This window comes from Brassica napus, chromosome A6 (assembly GCF_020379485.1).
Source record: "Brassica napus cultivar Da-Ae chromosome A6, Da-Ae, whole genome shotgun sequence".
Lineage (NCBI taxonomy): Eukaryota > Viridiplantae > Streptophyta > Magnoliopsida > Brassicales > Brassicaceae > Brassica > Brassica napus.
The window spans coordinates 8,426,862-8,442,561 of NC_063439.1; the positions used below are offsets into that span (position 1 = coordinate 8,426,862).

A 15,700-nucleotide genomic window follows, 5' to 3' on the forward strand; every position below is an offset into this window, starting at 1 on the left:
TTGTTTGTTTTGTTGATTAGGTGTTTGGAGAGCTCTTCTGATAGACTTTACAAATCCCTCACTCCTTTATTGATCTTCAATGTCAGATTACAAGAGTAACGATGCTCATAAAAGATAGAAATACGATCTCATAGCTATCGCTGAGATGATCTCATGGCGATCATCTCCTCCAAGCTCATAGCGCTTGAATCACATCAACATCATAAGCATGAGCTCTTCTCTTCCTCTCGGCTCGTCTCTTATACTTTCTTTCTTCAAGTTTGTAACAGCAAACCTTCTACACGAAACCAAGGCTCTCCTGACTCTTCCTCATTAAACACGTCAGCATTTTCACTTGCCACATCAGACCCAATATAATAGAAGTTTATCATCTTCATAATCTTTCAATACCTTGACAAACCACTTAATATGTTTGCAAGTTCATCATGAAATGTTTCTTTCAAATAGTCAATGGTTTGAAATTTCCCTAAACAAAGAAAAAAAAAGCTTTTGTTCATTAAAACACAGATCAGATTCAACAGTGAATCCCTCTAGTATATTAAATCTATTTACTACTTTTCTTCTTCTTTCAGAAGAACACTTTCAGAATCGTTGAAGAAACAGAACCAAACGTAATGGGCCAGGAATGTAGATAACAAAACGAGCCCATTACTTCAAAACGTTGTCGTATCATATGCATAAATAAATAAACCCTAGGCTGTTTTGTTGCTTCATCATCCTTTAAAAGGCCACCTAGTCTTCGTTAACAATATCGCCGGTCTGAAACTTGTTCCTCTCCTCTCTCTTTTTTTTTTTTTATCTTTCTCATAGCTTTGATTTTGTTTTATTATGTTGCAAAGGAAAATTGGTTAGTTTTTTTTTTTGCCGGAATGTGAAGCAAAGTAGAATATTCAGATGATGAGATTTGATCTAAAATTCTCACGACGGTCGTCTGAGACTATGTGTCGATTGATGTACCGATCGCTCTTCTCTGATGAATAAACTTTCTTTATTATCAAATCTTTTCTTTTTTGTTTTAGTAACCATAAATTTGTTAATTCATATTTTTAGAATTTTATATTCAGACTAGAGAGAGTCATCTTCCTTTCGTTTTTGTTTATCTTTGATTGCGTAGGTATATACCAAAAGAGTTTTAGTGATTATCTCATGTAATTGAAGGAACTTTTGTAGATGTCAATAATAATTGTTAAAAAATTCATTGACTACGTTTACGTATTCTACTCTCTTAAATTAATGGTGTTAGGGGATTGTAATGTGTTACATTGTATCGCGTATTATTGGATTCGAACTCGACAATGCAGAGGAAGAGCAAGTGGTGAGGAAGTCTTGCGGAAGCTAAGCAACTGTTTGGGATTGGGATAAAAAAAAGAATCAAAAGGGTTATGAAACATAAATCTATAGTTTAACAACATAAATTACTCTGAACTTATTAGGTTAACAGCAGTTTTGATTCTCTTCTTAAAACCTTATTTATCAAAACACACAAAGTAAGTATTTATCAAAAAAACAACTGTCTTCTACAGGACCATAACTGAAACCAAAAATAGAAAATGTAACCAGACAAGAATGTCTCAATATGCACCTGAGCTGTGGGAGTTGTTGAAGAAAGACAACACAGTTGTTTACATGTGACGTGGAGAAAAGGATTTGATGGTCTTATTGGCTGCTAATGACTGGTAAAAAGAGAGAGCTGGACTCTAAATTTTGAAACCTCCATTGCCTTTGCGAAGTGTCTTTTTGTGTGATGGGTTTAGGTATTGACTGGTTTTATTATAAGAATCAGTTGAAGAAGACATAGCAATGGAACGTTGAAGTCTACTGATTAGCATCCGGTGGTCATGTATATCGGAACAACAAGTGTAACCTTGGCGTCCAAGTTTCTGTAATCTGAATAGAAGTTATGTTTTAGATAATAGTATACGAAAAAGGTGCTCCAATCTTTTACCATCTCACTGACATTACTTTGCTCTGATACAAATAGTACATTGACAGAGATTTTTTTTTTTTTTTTGGTGATGTTAAATTTATTATACTAAAATTTTATTTTTTTACAGAAGAACGAAGAAGACAAGTAGCGGAAAAACAGTAATTAAACTAAACAGCAGGTCCGGCCCTTGGGTAGTGCCCAAAGTGCATTTGCACTGGGTCCAATTTGTTTTTTCAATTTTTAGGTAAGGGTTAGGGCCCTTTTTTAAAAACTTTTAGGGTCCTATTTTCATAAATTATGTATATTATTCTTATACAAATAAAAATCTGCACAGAGGCCCATATATTATTGAGCCGGGCCTGCTAAACAGAGTACCTATAAGAATTTCTGATTCTAAACAAAAGAAGAAAGATCAAAGAGAAGGACCGGAAATAGCGTAGCGTCAATGGTCCAAAGCAAAGGTATGAGCGGACTAAGTTCCCGGTTGTCGCGAGCTCCCGGAGAAAAATGCACCCCTAAACCTTGAAGCACCGGGCAAAGGTCTACAGATTCCAAAAAACTCAATCATCAACACCAACACAAAGAAACCTATCACGGAACCGCAAGCCCGTTCAAAATCGCCTCACCAGCAGCACGAGGAGGAGTTCACAGACCGACGGTACCGTCGTTCGGGATGGTGAAGTGGAGATTGCTGCCTCCAATCCTCCAACCCCGGAACCGTATACACCCATTTAACCCACCGCACATATAGAGCATGGGACACATCGGGCACACCTCCTCCGGAGAAAACGACCTTTAAACTAGCAAGAGGACCGATTGCTAAACTAACTCCTATCCATACTCAACAGACCACCACTTCTAAAGAAGCATTACCTCCTACAGATGACAGAGAGTTGTTCTCAGTTAACAGCAATCTGTATATTAATGGTAGATGACCAATTCTCTGACAATGAGATGAGACTTTTTTTTTGTCAACCGATTATGAGATGAGACTAATATCCACGCATCTTTTTTAAGCCAACCTTTTTTACCATTTGAATTGCCCAAAAAATTCACAGAAGTGTTTGGTTGTAGGAAGGGGTTTAGTTTTTGAGTCCCATATTATGAAATATTCAGTTGAAAAAGAAAAGAATTCCCCAAAAAAGTCAGTTAGTTTTAGAGGGAAAAAGATTAAATAAAATTGTCAGAAGTGGGATTTGAACCCACGCCCTCTTTCGAAGACCAGAACTTGAGTCTGGCGCCTTAGACCACTCGGCCATCCTGACATCTTTGTTTAAGAGCATCTAGGCTTTACATAATAAATAAAACCTTATTTTGCTTCTGTTAATTATAGTAACTCATGAGTGGTAAAATGCAGAAGGGGGATCTGAAGGTTCTCAAGCTTTCAAAAAAAGTCGGCTGCATCATTGGCTTCATTGCGAGTAAATTGACGTTCAAATAGTAAATGAAAATGGATAAACTATCTTTAGTAGGAGGCATGTGATTATGGCCCTTGCTCAATGTTATAACATCAATAAACATGAAACCAATTACAATTGCAGAACACAAGTTTACAAGGAACCTGACTGAAGAACAGCTTTGTAGAAAACCGAGCAAAGATCAAAACTACAAAAAGAGATGATAAGGACTAAGAACTTTGGAAAGAGTAGCATTCAACGGATTTTCATCTTCATCTTTGTCTCCACCCCACTGGCAGCAGCTTCACAAATCTTGTTCCAGCAACGGTAAGAAATGAGTAAAGGTATCAAGACCCACCATCCATTAGCACCAATGTAGTAAGAGTAATAGTAGAAAGAGCTTGTCGCAAAGTTATCTCCTTCCAGAAAAGCAGTAGTGAAATAGACAAGACATCCGTAGAGCTGACCAAGCGAAATCGCAAGCTGAAGCACGTAGCTGTAAGACTTCCCTTTAGCAATAGCATATCTTTTTATTATCCAAACAAAAAAAAATTCAACTACTTTTAGTTAAGTGTCAAGAAATATTAACAAAAAAAAGAAAAGATGTTGGGTTGAGAGAAGAGGAGGTAATAAGACTTTTACAGAGCAAGAAGAGAAGCAGGGCCTTCTATAACAGCAGTGATCCCTTCAACAGCTACCACTGCGGAGTCTCTGCCTGCGTATCTCGAATCACCTTTGCTGTATTCTTTCCCTGTCAATATAAACAAGTCAACATAACAGATAACGTGTAATCAGACAAGAAGAAGATGTATTACTTACAGACTTCAGCGAGGTAACAAGAAGTGTTGTCCTTGAAAAACTCAGGGGAGAAAACGAAATAGCCTTCAAGAACCAAGTGAGTGAGACCGGTGAATGCCCACCAGCACATTAGCAATATCTCAAGCTTCGCTTTCTTTCTCCCTACCACGCACGAATCACAACAATAGAATTGTAATTCTCTGATGAGTTCACTAGATTACTCTGATCTGCTCAACTTTTCAATTGAATTTGCCAGGAAGAGAAGGGGACTGGATTTTACCAAAGAGGAACCAGACTAAGGAGACGACGAAGAGGGAAGAAGCGAGGTAGACAGAGAGGATGGATGACATGGACATGGAGATATTGGTACGTATCCCGGCAGTTTCAGATCGCTTGGAACGTATGGATGCGCCGCCGCTTCTTCCATGGCTGTCACTTTGATTGGCTGTTTGAATCTATATCACGTTTCAGCATTGCCTGTGGCCAATTTAAATTTTGGATAATTCAGAGAAATAGTGTTTGTAAATTTTTTTGTTTTTTTGTTTTTTGTGTGTGCGCAACAACAGAGAAGTAAATCATAAGCTGAAATATAGAGAAGTAAAAGGAGCTGAAGATCCAAGATAAACAATAAAAAAGAAATGACAATGTTTTAATCAGAAAGCGAAAACAAAAGAGAATACGACCCGAGAACCTCCGGTAAGAAAACCCTAGCTCCGGCCCGCCGCCTTTGACGGTGCCGGAGGCGATTTCGTCAACCCTCTCTCTCATTTGCTCTTTGCTCTCTTTTTCCTCCTCCATTTCCAAGTCGATATGCAATTTGCTCTGTAACTCTCGAGTTCCACCGGTGATGCTTCGGTTTCAACGGAGGCCGGACTTGTTTTCTTATGGAGAAAAGGCGAGGCTCAAGATACGGCAGAGGAATGGTGAGTCGGCTTTTAGGACTGATGATTAAGTCAGATCTGGTTTTCCCGTTTCAGATCTCCGACGGAATCATCACAGAGACGGCGCGTGCTCTGGTGAGTCGCCTCATCTACCACAGATCTACTTTCCCAGGAGGAGGCGAGGCTGATGGAAGAGTTGTTCAACGAGTGGGTTAGAAGACTGTCCTCTGTCTCTTGGGGGTTCGTGGTGATGTTCCAACATCCCACCATCGACGACGAGCCTCAGGTTCTGTCCGGCGGTGGAGGTTTAAACTGTTGAAAGATTTGATTAGTTGGATGAGTTCGTCGCTTCCCGTCATCAAGGTCCGTTTTTGTAGTTTCTGTTTGTTCTGGACGTTTGGTCAACCATGGTTTGTGATAGGTGTTGCTGGTGACTATGGTATAGTTTGGGAAGCGCCTTAGGGTGATGAAATCATTGGTACTTGGTCTGAATTCAATCTCTTGGAGACTAACGGCCCGTCTAGGGATGGTTTCGGGATTAGACTTGTCCTGTCTACTAGTATATTTATTTTCTTAGCGGCATGCCAGTTCCAGTGCGACAAGTTTCTGTGTTTGGTGTTTGACGGGTTCAGTGGCAGACTTCTCCTTTTATGGTGGTGATTGCAGTGAGCTTTCATCGGTCGGAGTGTTAATGAATGTTATGGGTTTGGATCGTCGAGGCTGGTTGTGTGAAGGGTTATGGTGAGCTTCTATCTAGGTGTAAAGTGGACGTCAGAGAGTGCGTTCAAACCGTATCCGAAAGTTGTGTGGATCGTGAAGCGATTCTTCTTGTCGGGTTGTGAAGCTTTGGGTCTTGGTTACGAGTAGGGATGGTATCGTTTGGCAGGCCATAGGCGGCAGCGATAGATCCGGGTTAAGAAGACTTGGTGTCTTGGGTTCTTCAAGCGGACGGTATCGGGTGGTTGCCGTGGGCAGCAGCGATATGTCTAGCTCACTGCTTATTGCTATTTAGGAGGTTTGCTACATTGGAGTGTCTTATGCTTAAGTGTAGTTGTGTTTAGGTTGCTGCGTTTATTGCGGTTTGGTCTATGTTTTATCAAGGTTGTGTTGGTAAGTTGCCCTTGTTGTGGGTTTAAGCTGCTCCGTTGTGGGCTTTAGTTGCCTTTCTTTGAGCTTTGGTGTGTCCGACATGTTGTGGGTCTAAGCTGCTCCGTTGTGAGCTTTAATTGCCTTTTTTTTTGGGCTCTAGTATGTCCGAAAGTGTTGTATCAGGATTTTACTTTTGAAATAATATTATCAGTGGAAAAAAAAAAAAAAAGGAGCTGAAGATCCATTTGGAGCTTCGTTTGGGCTTTTGGCCCATTAAATTTGTGCGGCAAATAATTGTTGTGCATTCCAATTCCTAATTTTATTTTCTTCCCCGTCTCTTCTTTTCTCTCCGCCGCCGAGAACCGTAAGCATATCTCTCACTCATCACCGTTCCGAACCCTAAATTCCTTCTTCTCTCACTCACTCACTACTCGGAAATTTTCTCTTCTCTGCTCTCAACCTTTGTCTTCTTACAGTAAGGTTTGGCCACATGGCTTTTTTCTTTTCTGATACTTGTTTGATTTTATTCTTAGCTATCAACTAATTTGTGCTGCTCAGTTTATTCTATTAAAGTTGTTTCTTTTTGGGTTGATTGTGTTTCTGTAGAGTCTTGTAGGTTTATTAGTCTCTACTTCGTGTTTAAAATAGTATCGTAGTCCTTCCTTCTCCTGGAGAATCCATTGTTTTGTTCCCATTAACTTTGGCTTCTGTAAAGCGCATTTAAACCTGAAAAGCTGAGTTATGTTTTTCAGGTTGTAATGCAGAAATCACGAGAAAGCGGTTTCTTGTTCTGTAATATGTGTTCGACGATGCTTGTTTTGAAATCAAGCAAGAATGCGGAATGTCCACTATGCAAAACAACTCGAAATGCTCAAGGTAATTTACATGAAACTCGTTTTGGATTGTTCAGTCGAATCAAACAGTTTTAAATAAATATTTGATTATGCTTTAAAACGTCATTATTTTTTTTTTCAGAAATCATTGGGAAGGATATATCATACGTGGTTTCTGATGAGGTATGGTTTTAAACTTTATTCTGCTGCTACGTGGATTCTTGTCTTTGCTGTGTCTTATAATCTTATGTGTGTGTAAATCAAATCGCATTTGGTTTCTGTTTTACTGAGTAGCAAAGAGTTCGCTCTTTATTTATTTCCGTCTATTGTTATTACTTATAGACAGTGAACACAGACAAAATTGGACATTGCTTTTATTATTCTTGAAAGAACATTGCATCATGAACAGTCTAACCCCGTTTCTTGAGTGTTTTTCTTCTCTTTTGGAAGTAACAGAGTTGTATTAATAAGACTTTTCGCTTTTTGTAGGATATCAGAAGAGAACTTGGAATATCTCTTTTTGGTGAAAAAACGCAGGAAGACACTGAGCTACCAAAGGTTTATAAATAAGAATACACTACCAAAAAAAAACAGATTACGGTTCTTTTTCTTCTCAATCTCTGACTTTTGATTCTGTTGATTCTCTTTGCAGATCAAGAAGGCGTGCGAGAAATGCCAGCACCCTGAGCTTGTATACACGACCAGACAGGTGAGTCTAAGCTTTTCAAGTTCTTGTCTTCTCTTTCAAGTTGAAGAATGTATTCATCTTGAGTTTTCTTTTTTTTTCTTTTGGCAGACAAGATCAGCAGACGAAGGACAAACAACGTATTATACTTGCCCCAATTGTGGACATAGATTCACTGAAGGTTGAGATTATTACAGTATCCAGCATGAGATTCACATATAATGCCAGTTTTTTATTCTTAGATTTATGTTACAGACTCAATGTTCTATGTCATGGTCAAAACCTTGTGTACTATTGATTCTTACATTTATGGTACGGGCTCATTATTCAATTTCATGAATCAAAAACCTTATGCGTTGTTGTTTATACGTTTATTGAACTTAGATTTATGTCACTTTGTTCAAAAAAAAAAAAAAAAAAAGATTTATGTCACTATCTGGAACTTTGATTTATTAGAGGATTGGTAATAAATCTTACACAAAGGAAACAGTATAAAAGAAAATATATTCCGGTAAGGCTACACTTTGTGCCCAACAAAGCCTTTTAAAAAGTTACGGCTTAGCAAATCACACATAAGGAGAGAGCTCTATCACTTTAAAAATAAGATAGACACAAGCCCATAAAAGCCCATGGGCTTATTTTATTTAGTAAAAATCAATATCGTTACGTAGCAGTAGCACCACCTTTCACCGGAGCTGTAAAACTCGCCGGATGTTATCGGTGGCTAAGTCAGTTTTGCCTGCAGCTTCTGCGTTGCAACGAAGCTTCGGTTTGATCGAAAACTTAGGCATGGGCAAACTACTAGGCGGAGGAGAGAGTAGCAAGATTGCTGGACCAGGATAACCATCAAATCCCTTAGGGAAATCACACGGATTGTTAGACCAGACAGGAACCGAACCGGTTCGAATCAACCTAGGTACAGATTGAACGTAGTCTACTTTCTTCTGCTGTGTTTCAGACGTTGCTCTTGTCTGAGCGCAATAAAGAGTAGAGCTGTTCACACGTGGGTGAGAACTCTTGACGCGTTGCAGAGGAAGAGTTGAGCTGTTCACACGTGGAAGAGGGAGAAGAGGAGGCTGCGAGTAGTTAGCAGGCGGCGTAGGATACGGCGGAGAAGATCCACAAGAAGACGCCGGATTATTAGGCAGTGCCAAGCTTCCTCCGGATCTCGAAAGAGAACCACGAGAACTCCTTCTTCTAGGGTTCTTGAATGGCCTCATACCAGAAACCTGCTTACCCGATGACGAACGTTGCACTGATATTGTTTCCATTATTTCAAATATTTTGAAAAAAATTCTCTAATAATAATATAGTTTCAAGAAAAGAGAGTAGTTTATGAAGATATTGAACAATAACAACAAGGGGAAAACAGATTATATTCGTTTTAATGGCAGACGATCTACCAAATAATACGATCGAAAGCTCTATAAGTTGATAATTTTCCAATTGTTTAGAAAAGAAAGAAAAACGAAGAGTTTTTAAAACATGTTAGTATTCAAGCTTCCACAACAAGATCCGAAGGATCGTTCGTTAAGATATAAACTCTCTCTCTAAAGAACCCTAACCTCGAAAGGACAGATGTTGCTTGTCACTGGCCCATCTGTTTTCTTTTTATAGTTGAAACCACCAATAATAATGCGTATTTTTTTAATCTATTGTTTTTTAGTTTTTATTTGTTTTTACACTGAAATGTCGCAGCATATAGCTTCAAGTTTACATTCCAATTGCGCAATGCAGTACAAGTCCCGAGAACCCCTCTAGGACGGTCACCGCCGATTGTATCTAAGCCGTTGGATCATGAAATAAGTATTATAGTAGCCGTTTGGAGAATCTGAACCGTCTAACACGGGATATGTTTTAGGTAGATCTTGACCATACACGTCGGTATCATCGGTGGCTTTCTTCCTTGATGACTTCACGTGGAGGGAAAGTGTGGGTCCCAGTCATCGATCACCGTCGATCTTGCCTACGTGGCTTTGCACTGGCCATTCATCGTTCTGTTGAGGCTTTCCCTGAATAGGATTGGTCGGTTTTCATGCATCGTTTGCATGTGCCTCCCATAAAAAGAATACCAAGGAAGAGATATTGAATAGTTGTTTTCTGTGGTGGACATTATAATATAGGCATCGAGGATATCACTACGATATTGTCTATTGCGTAAAGATCAACTTTAAAAATAATTAACGTAATATAAAATGCGAATGATAGGGTATACTGCTACCATTTGAACGATTAAGCCTAGCTAGAAATCGAATAAACTATTTAGTAACACTACGTACAGCAATTAAAACATTTGTCATTTTCCTAATGTACCATCTTAGCGACTGAACCAATCGGCACTACAGAATCTTTAACGGGTAGAGTTTTCTTTTGTCTATATAAAATAGACAATTCACAGCTTGACGGATAACATTACAAAACTAAATAGTATTATAGTTAGCATTTAAACAACTATAATGGTTTATTAGCTGAAAATGCGTCATTTGTATCCCGCTGCATGCAGTACTAGTTAATTATGATTTGAATACGTGTATAAAGTATAATTGAAACCAAATAAAAATAATGTTACACTATCTTCAAAGAGTCATATGAATTTTTGTCCATACTTTTGCATATTCATATAAAACCTAATGCTTTTAACTCAGACACTCAAATCTCGAAATACCAAAACAACATCATTCTGTACAGCTGATTTATAACTGCAAATGGAAGCGTGGAAATCCGTATCATGTCGATGTGCTTTGGAACACCTACAACCAATGTATGTTGTAAATCACATGCTGTATGTAGCAGCTATATATACATAGATATACGGAGTGTGGATGCTTGATTGTCATTATTCTATAGATACTTTGGATGATGAAAGCTTTTCTTTTTTTACTTGTTTTGGGATGATCATGGTTAGGTGTGGTTACTCGTTTCTTTTCGTCCTTTCGTCTCACATTTAATATTTAATACAATACACCTTGTTTGGTAGAACTTTGGTTCTATTTTTTGACTTCCATTGTTCAACCAAAGAAATCAAAATCTAACACAAATTGCATGCACCATAAGTCCAACTTATACCGTTTTGATATATATAATTTATATACAAGATACATATTACATATTTTTATAATCTAAGATCAAGACCCCGACCCACCGTAATTAATAAACTAGTCTCATGTTATCAAATAGCCCCTTTTGAAGTGAGCTTAAACCCCAAGTTCGAATAAATTTGTTCCTCTACCCCATTCTTCACAATTTTTTTTAAAGAAAACCCCCCACATTTACTGATTTACATAGCTGCTAGTTAGGGTTTAATCATGTGAATTACCACGAGGGCGCATTGCTACATTTGGAGTCCCTTGGTCCACTAGGATTATTATTTACTTTTTGCACCGACCATATCTAAGGCCACGTACTTCACTTTGTATGCTCCAATCCCCTATAGTTTTGTTTTAGAACTACTTGTCTTTTTTTTTGGTGCATAAAAAAGATCTACTTTTCTTTATGATAACTCGCACTAAAAATAATTTAATATAGTGTGAATACCAATTCTACTACATTTTATATGGTATATTATGAACTGGAGAAAATTCAGTTCGATTAACCACCCCATCAAAAATTAAAGTTTTAAAAGTATTTAGTCTTTTTTTTTATAAACCCTATCGACTGAACCAGTTGGTCTCGGGAAGAACGTACTTAGTGATACAGAGTGGACTGGCTACCACACTACCTCATCAAAGTTTGAAATACTTTTCGACTAATACCAGAGGATGAACCGATCATATGTTACGATCCACCATGTAAACCACTTATGCCGAAGTCCAAACCCATATAAACTAAGTGATGATAAATTAGTTTTCTGAGAAAATCAAACCCATGATTGATCTGAATACACACCAAACCCTAAAAAATTGCCACAAAACTACCATCAATTGGTTAGTATTTAGTCCTTTACCTCTCAGCGAAAAGAAGATCAAGAAAGATATGTATATATATAGGGTGTATTTTTGAATATCAAATTTATTCATTATATTTGTGTGAATAATAAAAGTATCATTCTGTACAGGGGCGTGACTCATAATTATTGGCCTAGAAGCAAAAAGAATTTTTTGGCCCATTTATTTTTTTAAAAATTGCAAAATAACTAAAAATACAACAGTTGAGATTCGAATCAGGGTATAAAAATGTTATATCAGCCGCCGTTACCAGTAGATCTATATGAGATTTTATTTATTTTTGGCCCCAAAATATATATATATATATATATATTATCTCCGACCCTAAATCAAATGCTTTATTGGCTTCTATTCATGCCCGGCCCTAGTTATGTAATCTAACTTATATGAATGCAACCTATAATTAAGATCGTCTCTTATCTCCCTCTAGGATGTTTACAATAATATATATGGTGTATCGATGTGAGAATTTTGTCAGCAGCGATGCACGTAACAATTTCCTTTTAAATTTCGAACATTTTGATCAAATTTCTATGGACATAAGTAAGTTACGTAACGTATTAACTTTAGTTTAAGTTGCTAACGTACGTATAACAAGAAAAAAAAAGTTGAAGAGATATTGGGCATCTAGTTGTCCATTTTCACATATTGAAGAGATATTTAGGACTAAATCGCACATGCTATATCGTACATCTCAGTATTGTTCGCTACATCAAATACAAAAAAAAAACATTTTCTATGATGCATTTAAGTTGAGATGATAATTGTTTAATGGGAAGGCTAGGCTTTCCCATTGATGGGCGGTGTACTCTTGTCTTCGAGGCATATATATGTTAAGGATTACACATAGATATGTCCTAGGATTCACGAAAGAACATGTTTCCGGCTTTGAAATCCAAACTTTGATTTGCTCAGCAAATTTTGCTGTTTGTTCATATTACTTGATTTTGGGAAATAATTGCCTTACGCACTTACGCATACATAATGGGCCTCATCGAAATTATTGGGTCAACTGGTTTTGATCTTTAACAAGCGTACACTAAACAAGATTAGAACGATCACGTTTAGGTTTTGCAGATTCTTTTTCATTTATGATTTACATACTTCTTCTGGAATGAATAAAATGATTATTATAGTATTAAAATTATATTTTTGATAAAAATTGAGTTAGAGTTAGTTGTAAAGAAAAGTGGGATGGTTAGTGTTTGGTAAATATATAGTTGGTATTAGGTGTGGGCATATTAACCGAAACCTAAACCCGAACCGACCCGAAAAATCCGAACCAAAACTGAACCGAAGTTAAGAAAAACCGAATGGGTTTAGGATTCAATCAGTCTGGATACTCGTATCCGATTGGTTATATCCGATACCCGAACCAATTATCCGAAGTACCCGAATATATATATATATATATATTACTAACTTTAAACTTACATCTTCCATTCCCATTCATCTTTCTGTTTTCTCATTTTTCAACGTATATGTTCAGTACATACTTAAAGTCATTTTATGACTGATTACATGTATGAATCATTATACTTTGCGATTTTGATTTATATTTGATTACAAGTAGTATTTGCGATTTGTTTTCTCTTTGCTCTTTACATAGGCATTAGCTCAAACATTCATGATTATCCAGGTTTGGTTTCTGTTTGATTTTGATGTCTTTTTTTTTATGAATAGATGGATTCATTATCATTTTCTATTCAAAATAATACAAATAGAAATTACACGAAGAAAAAAAATACATGCTCGTGTTACTCAACGTAATAATAAATCAGAAAGACCATAAATCTTATATTAAGTTATTCAATCTTTTAACTTCAACAGTATTGTTTCTAGTCTCACATGGTCAAATCAAAGATACATGGAATTTTTTTTTATTTGTTACACAGTTCTGTTATACCCGAAATAATCCGAACCCGAACCTTAAAAACCCGAACCCGATCCGAAGTATAAAATAACCCAAACGGGTTTGTATCTCTCCATTCAAAAACCCGAAAATCTGAAGCACCCGATCCGAACCCGAACGAGTATCCGAACATCCAGGCCTGCTGGTAAGAAGGGGCAGGCAGATGTAGTAAGCTTAGCTTCTCTGATATAATGATTTGGTTGGCTAATATCTTCTCCACTTTCTCTTAGTATTTATTTTTTTTTTCTTTGTTTAGTTCCGCAATTCCTTCCTCTAATCTCATTGACTCGGTTTTTTCTTATAGATTTTTTAAAATGTAATCTCTATGTTTTTATTATAACTTTACCATATGTTTTTAGCACTTGTAAATGTAATATATATTCACACAGCATACAATCAGTTCAAATATTGTAATTAAAAAAGTGAATGGTTAAACGGGGAAATATTCTGAAATGTCATTGGATAATCTGTATTTATATTCAAAATTAATTTCGATTAAAATATAATTATACTCGAATGTTTATAGTGTTTTTATCCGAATGTTCATAGTTTAAAGCCAACAGACATCATTATCTAAACTATAATCCTTATTGCTGAAATAAAACTTCTTTTTTTGCTTAGCAAATAGGAGTATAGACTTTTTCATACGAGATGGTATTTTTTCTTTATAGAAAAAAAAACTAACACATGATGCGCAATTGGATACTAATTATGATTCATGAAATATAACAACGAAGTTAGCTACTGTCTGGTGTGATTATGATTAGATGACGGGACATTCAGTGACGGGACATTCAGTAACTTTATAGAGTTGGGCACGTCCCTTTGGACTCGCGTATGTTTCGCAATCAGGAATGGACTGAGAGAACATAAAAGAAAGCTGATGATTTGATAGTTAGGAATCGTGCCGTGACATAAACTCTATCATATGATTGTATGGTTTCTAATTTGGCTATACAATAAACTCTGTCGTAGAGATTGGTTGGATTGTAAGAATTGATTTTAGATTTAATTTTCATTTATAATCTTAAATACTACCAATCATTTTTTATTTTGGTTTTTAAAGCTACAATAAAAAAAACTAAAAATACAACAAAAAACACAAAAAATAGTTATACAAAACTTATTTTCTAAAGTCTTATCTTTTTAGCTGTAAGAAATTTTAAAGTTACGTCCATTAAAACTAAATCAGAAAATTCTACAGACTAAATTCTAAAGTAAATTTTCTATAGTTACAGCCCAACCAATCACATCCATAATTTGATAATTCAAATTTCGAAATAAAAGATACACACAAAAGACCTGCACTGCATATAGCAAGTAGACGAAAATTTAAAAGATGCTGAAAATTCTATAAATACAGCATGTGCGTGTAGTAAATATGTTCTGAAACAAACAAACAGATTAACAATACAAACATTCGTGACATTTGTATTTTCCATGTTTTGATATTCACATTCAAAATTAGTGTAGATAGATCCACATTCAAAATTCAAACCCGTGATAATTAGAAAAAAAAAGACAATAATAATAAAAATCAAATATATAGCTTGTGATGAGGAGTGAGCTAATATGATTTTGTGTTCCTTGTATTGCTCTCAGTGGATTCCTGAGCTCAGGCATTATGCTCCTGGTGTTCCTATTGTCCTCGTTGGCACAAAACTCGGTGATCAAACTCTTTAGGGTCTAATGTTATTAAGAATTGGGCAGGGAGAGGAACTGAAGAAACTGATTGGATCTGCGGTCTACATTGAATGTAGTTCAAAGACACAGCAGGTAGACATTATAAAACTGCTTGTCCTGGTTATGAGACTGACGTTTTTTGAGATTATACAGAATGTGAAGGCAGTGTTTGATGCGGCCATAAAAGTTGTGCTTCAGCCTCCAAAAAAGAAGAAGAAAAAGAACAAGAACCGATGCGTGTTCTTGTGATAAAGAAAATCTATAAAAGACTAGGAGGTAAACAAAAGGACGAAGAAGATGATCTCGACAATATGATTCGTTACCACTTTAATATGACAATTCAGGCGTGAAGGGAGACATTACGAGTAGCTTTTTGTATAGTTGCTAAAACAAGCTGTGTTGTTGTGTCTTTCACTCTTTGCTGGTGAATCGTTTTGAGTTCACAGTGTGTCTCTTCTACTTTATTCTTGACGTGGATCACTTTGTTGTATTGACATATTAATCTAATTTAATTTGCAAATTTTGCTTCTGTTTTTAAGCTGTTTGCCTTC

The 15,700-nt window shown here is 36.5% G+C and overlaps 3 protein-coding genes, 2 non-coding genes and 1 pseudogene across 6 annotated transcripts; 3 read left to right on the forward strand and 3 right to left on the reverse strand.

Annotated features, from left to right (window-relative positions):
• The first annotated feature begins 888 nt into the window (after window positions 1-888).
• On the forward strand, window positions 889-979 carry LOC125575992. Its single transcript, XR_007314532.1, has one exon. It is a non-coding gene; the product is annotated as a small nucleolar RNA Z161/Z228 (small nucleolar RNA).
• A 2,129-nt stretch (window positions 980-3,108) lies between these two features.
• Window positions 3,109-3,192, reverse strand: TRNAL-CAA. The gene has a single exon. It is a non-coding gene; the product is annotated as a tRNA-Leu (tRNA).
• A 186-nt stretch (window positions 3,193-3,378) lies between these two features.
• On the reverse strand, window positions 3,379-6,212 carry LOC106351498 (annotated as a pseudogene).
• A 177-nt stretch (window positions 6,213-6,389) lies between these two features.
• Window positions 6,390-7,941, forward strand: LOC106351499 (DNA-directed RNA polymerase I subunit RPA12). Of its 2 annotated transcripts, none has more exons than XM_022688197.2 (6): window positions 6,390-6,572; window positions 6,845-6,968; window positions 7,068-7,108; window positions 7,415-7,483; window positions 7,578-7,634; window positions 7,722-7,941. In XM_022688197.2, exons 2-6 carry the CDS (start codon window positions 6,851-6,853, stop codon window positions 7,794-7,796), a joined length of 360 nt encoding a protein of 119 aa, XP_022543918.1. In that variant the 5' UTR covers window positions 6,390-6,572; window positions 6,845-6,850; the 3' UTR covers window positions 7,797-7,941. The 2 variants fall into 2 exon arrangements, with proteins under 2 accessions (XP_022543918.1, XP_013646746.1); XM_013791292.3 differs by having other exon boundaries at window positions 6,404-6,567.
• A 102-nt stretch (window positions 7,942-8,043) lies between these two features.
• Window positions 8,044-9,320, reverse strand: BNAA06G14220D. The gene has a single exon (XM_013791294.3). The coding sequence runs from the start codon at window positions 8,879-8,881 to the stop codon at window positions 8,297-8,299; it is 585 nt and encodes a 194-aa protein (XP_013646748.1). The 5' UTR covers window positions 8,882-9,320; the 3' UTR covers window positions 8,044-8,296.
• Window positions 9,321-14,233: 4,913 nt separating this feature from the next.
• LOC125609906 (rac-like GTP-binding protein ARAC4) lies at window positions 14,234-15,398 on the forward strand. The gene is made up of 4 exons (XM_048781515.1): window positions 14,234-14,263; window positions 15,069-15,116; window positions 15,177-15,242; window positions 15,303-15,398. The coding sequence occupies exons 1-4, from the start codon at window positions 14,234-14,236 to the stop codon at window positions 15,396-15,398; spliced, it is 240 nt and encodes a 79-aa protein (XP_048637472.1).
• Window positions 15,399-15,700: the final 302 nt, after the last annotated feature.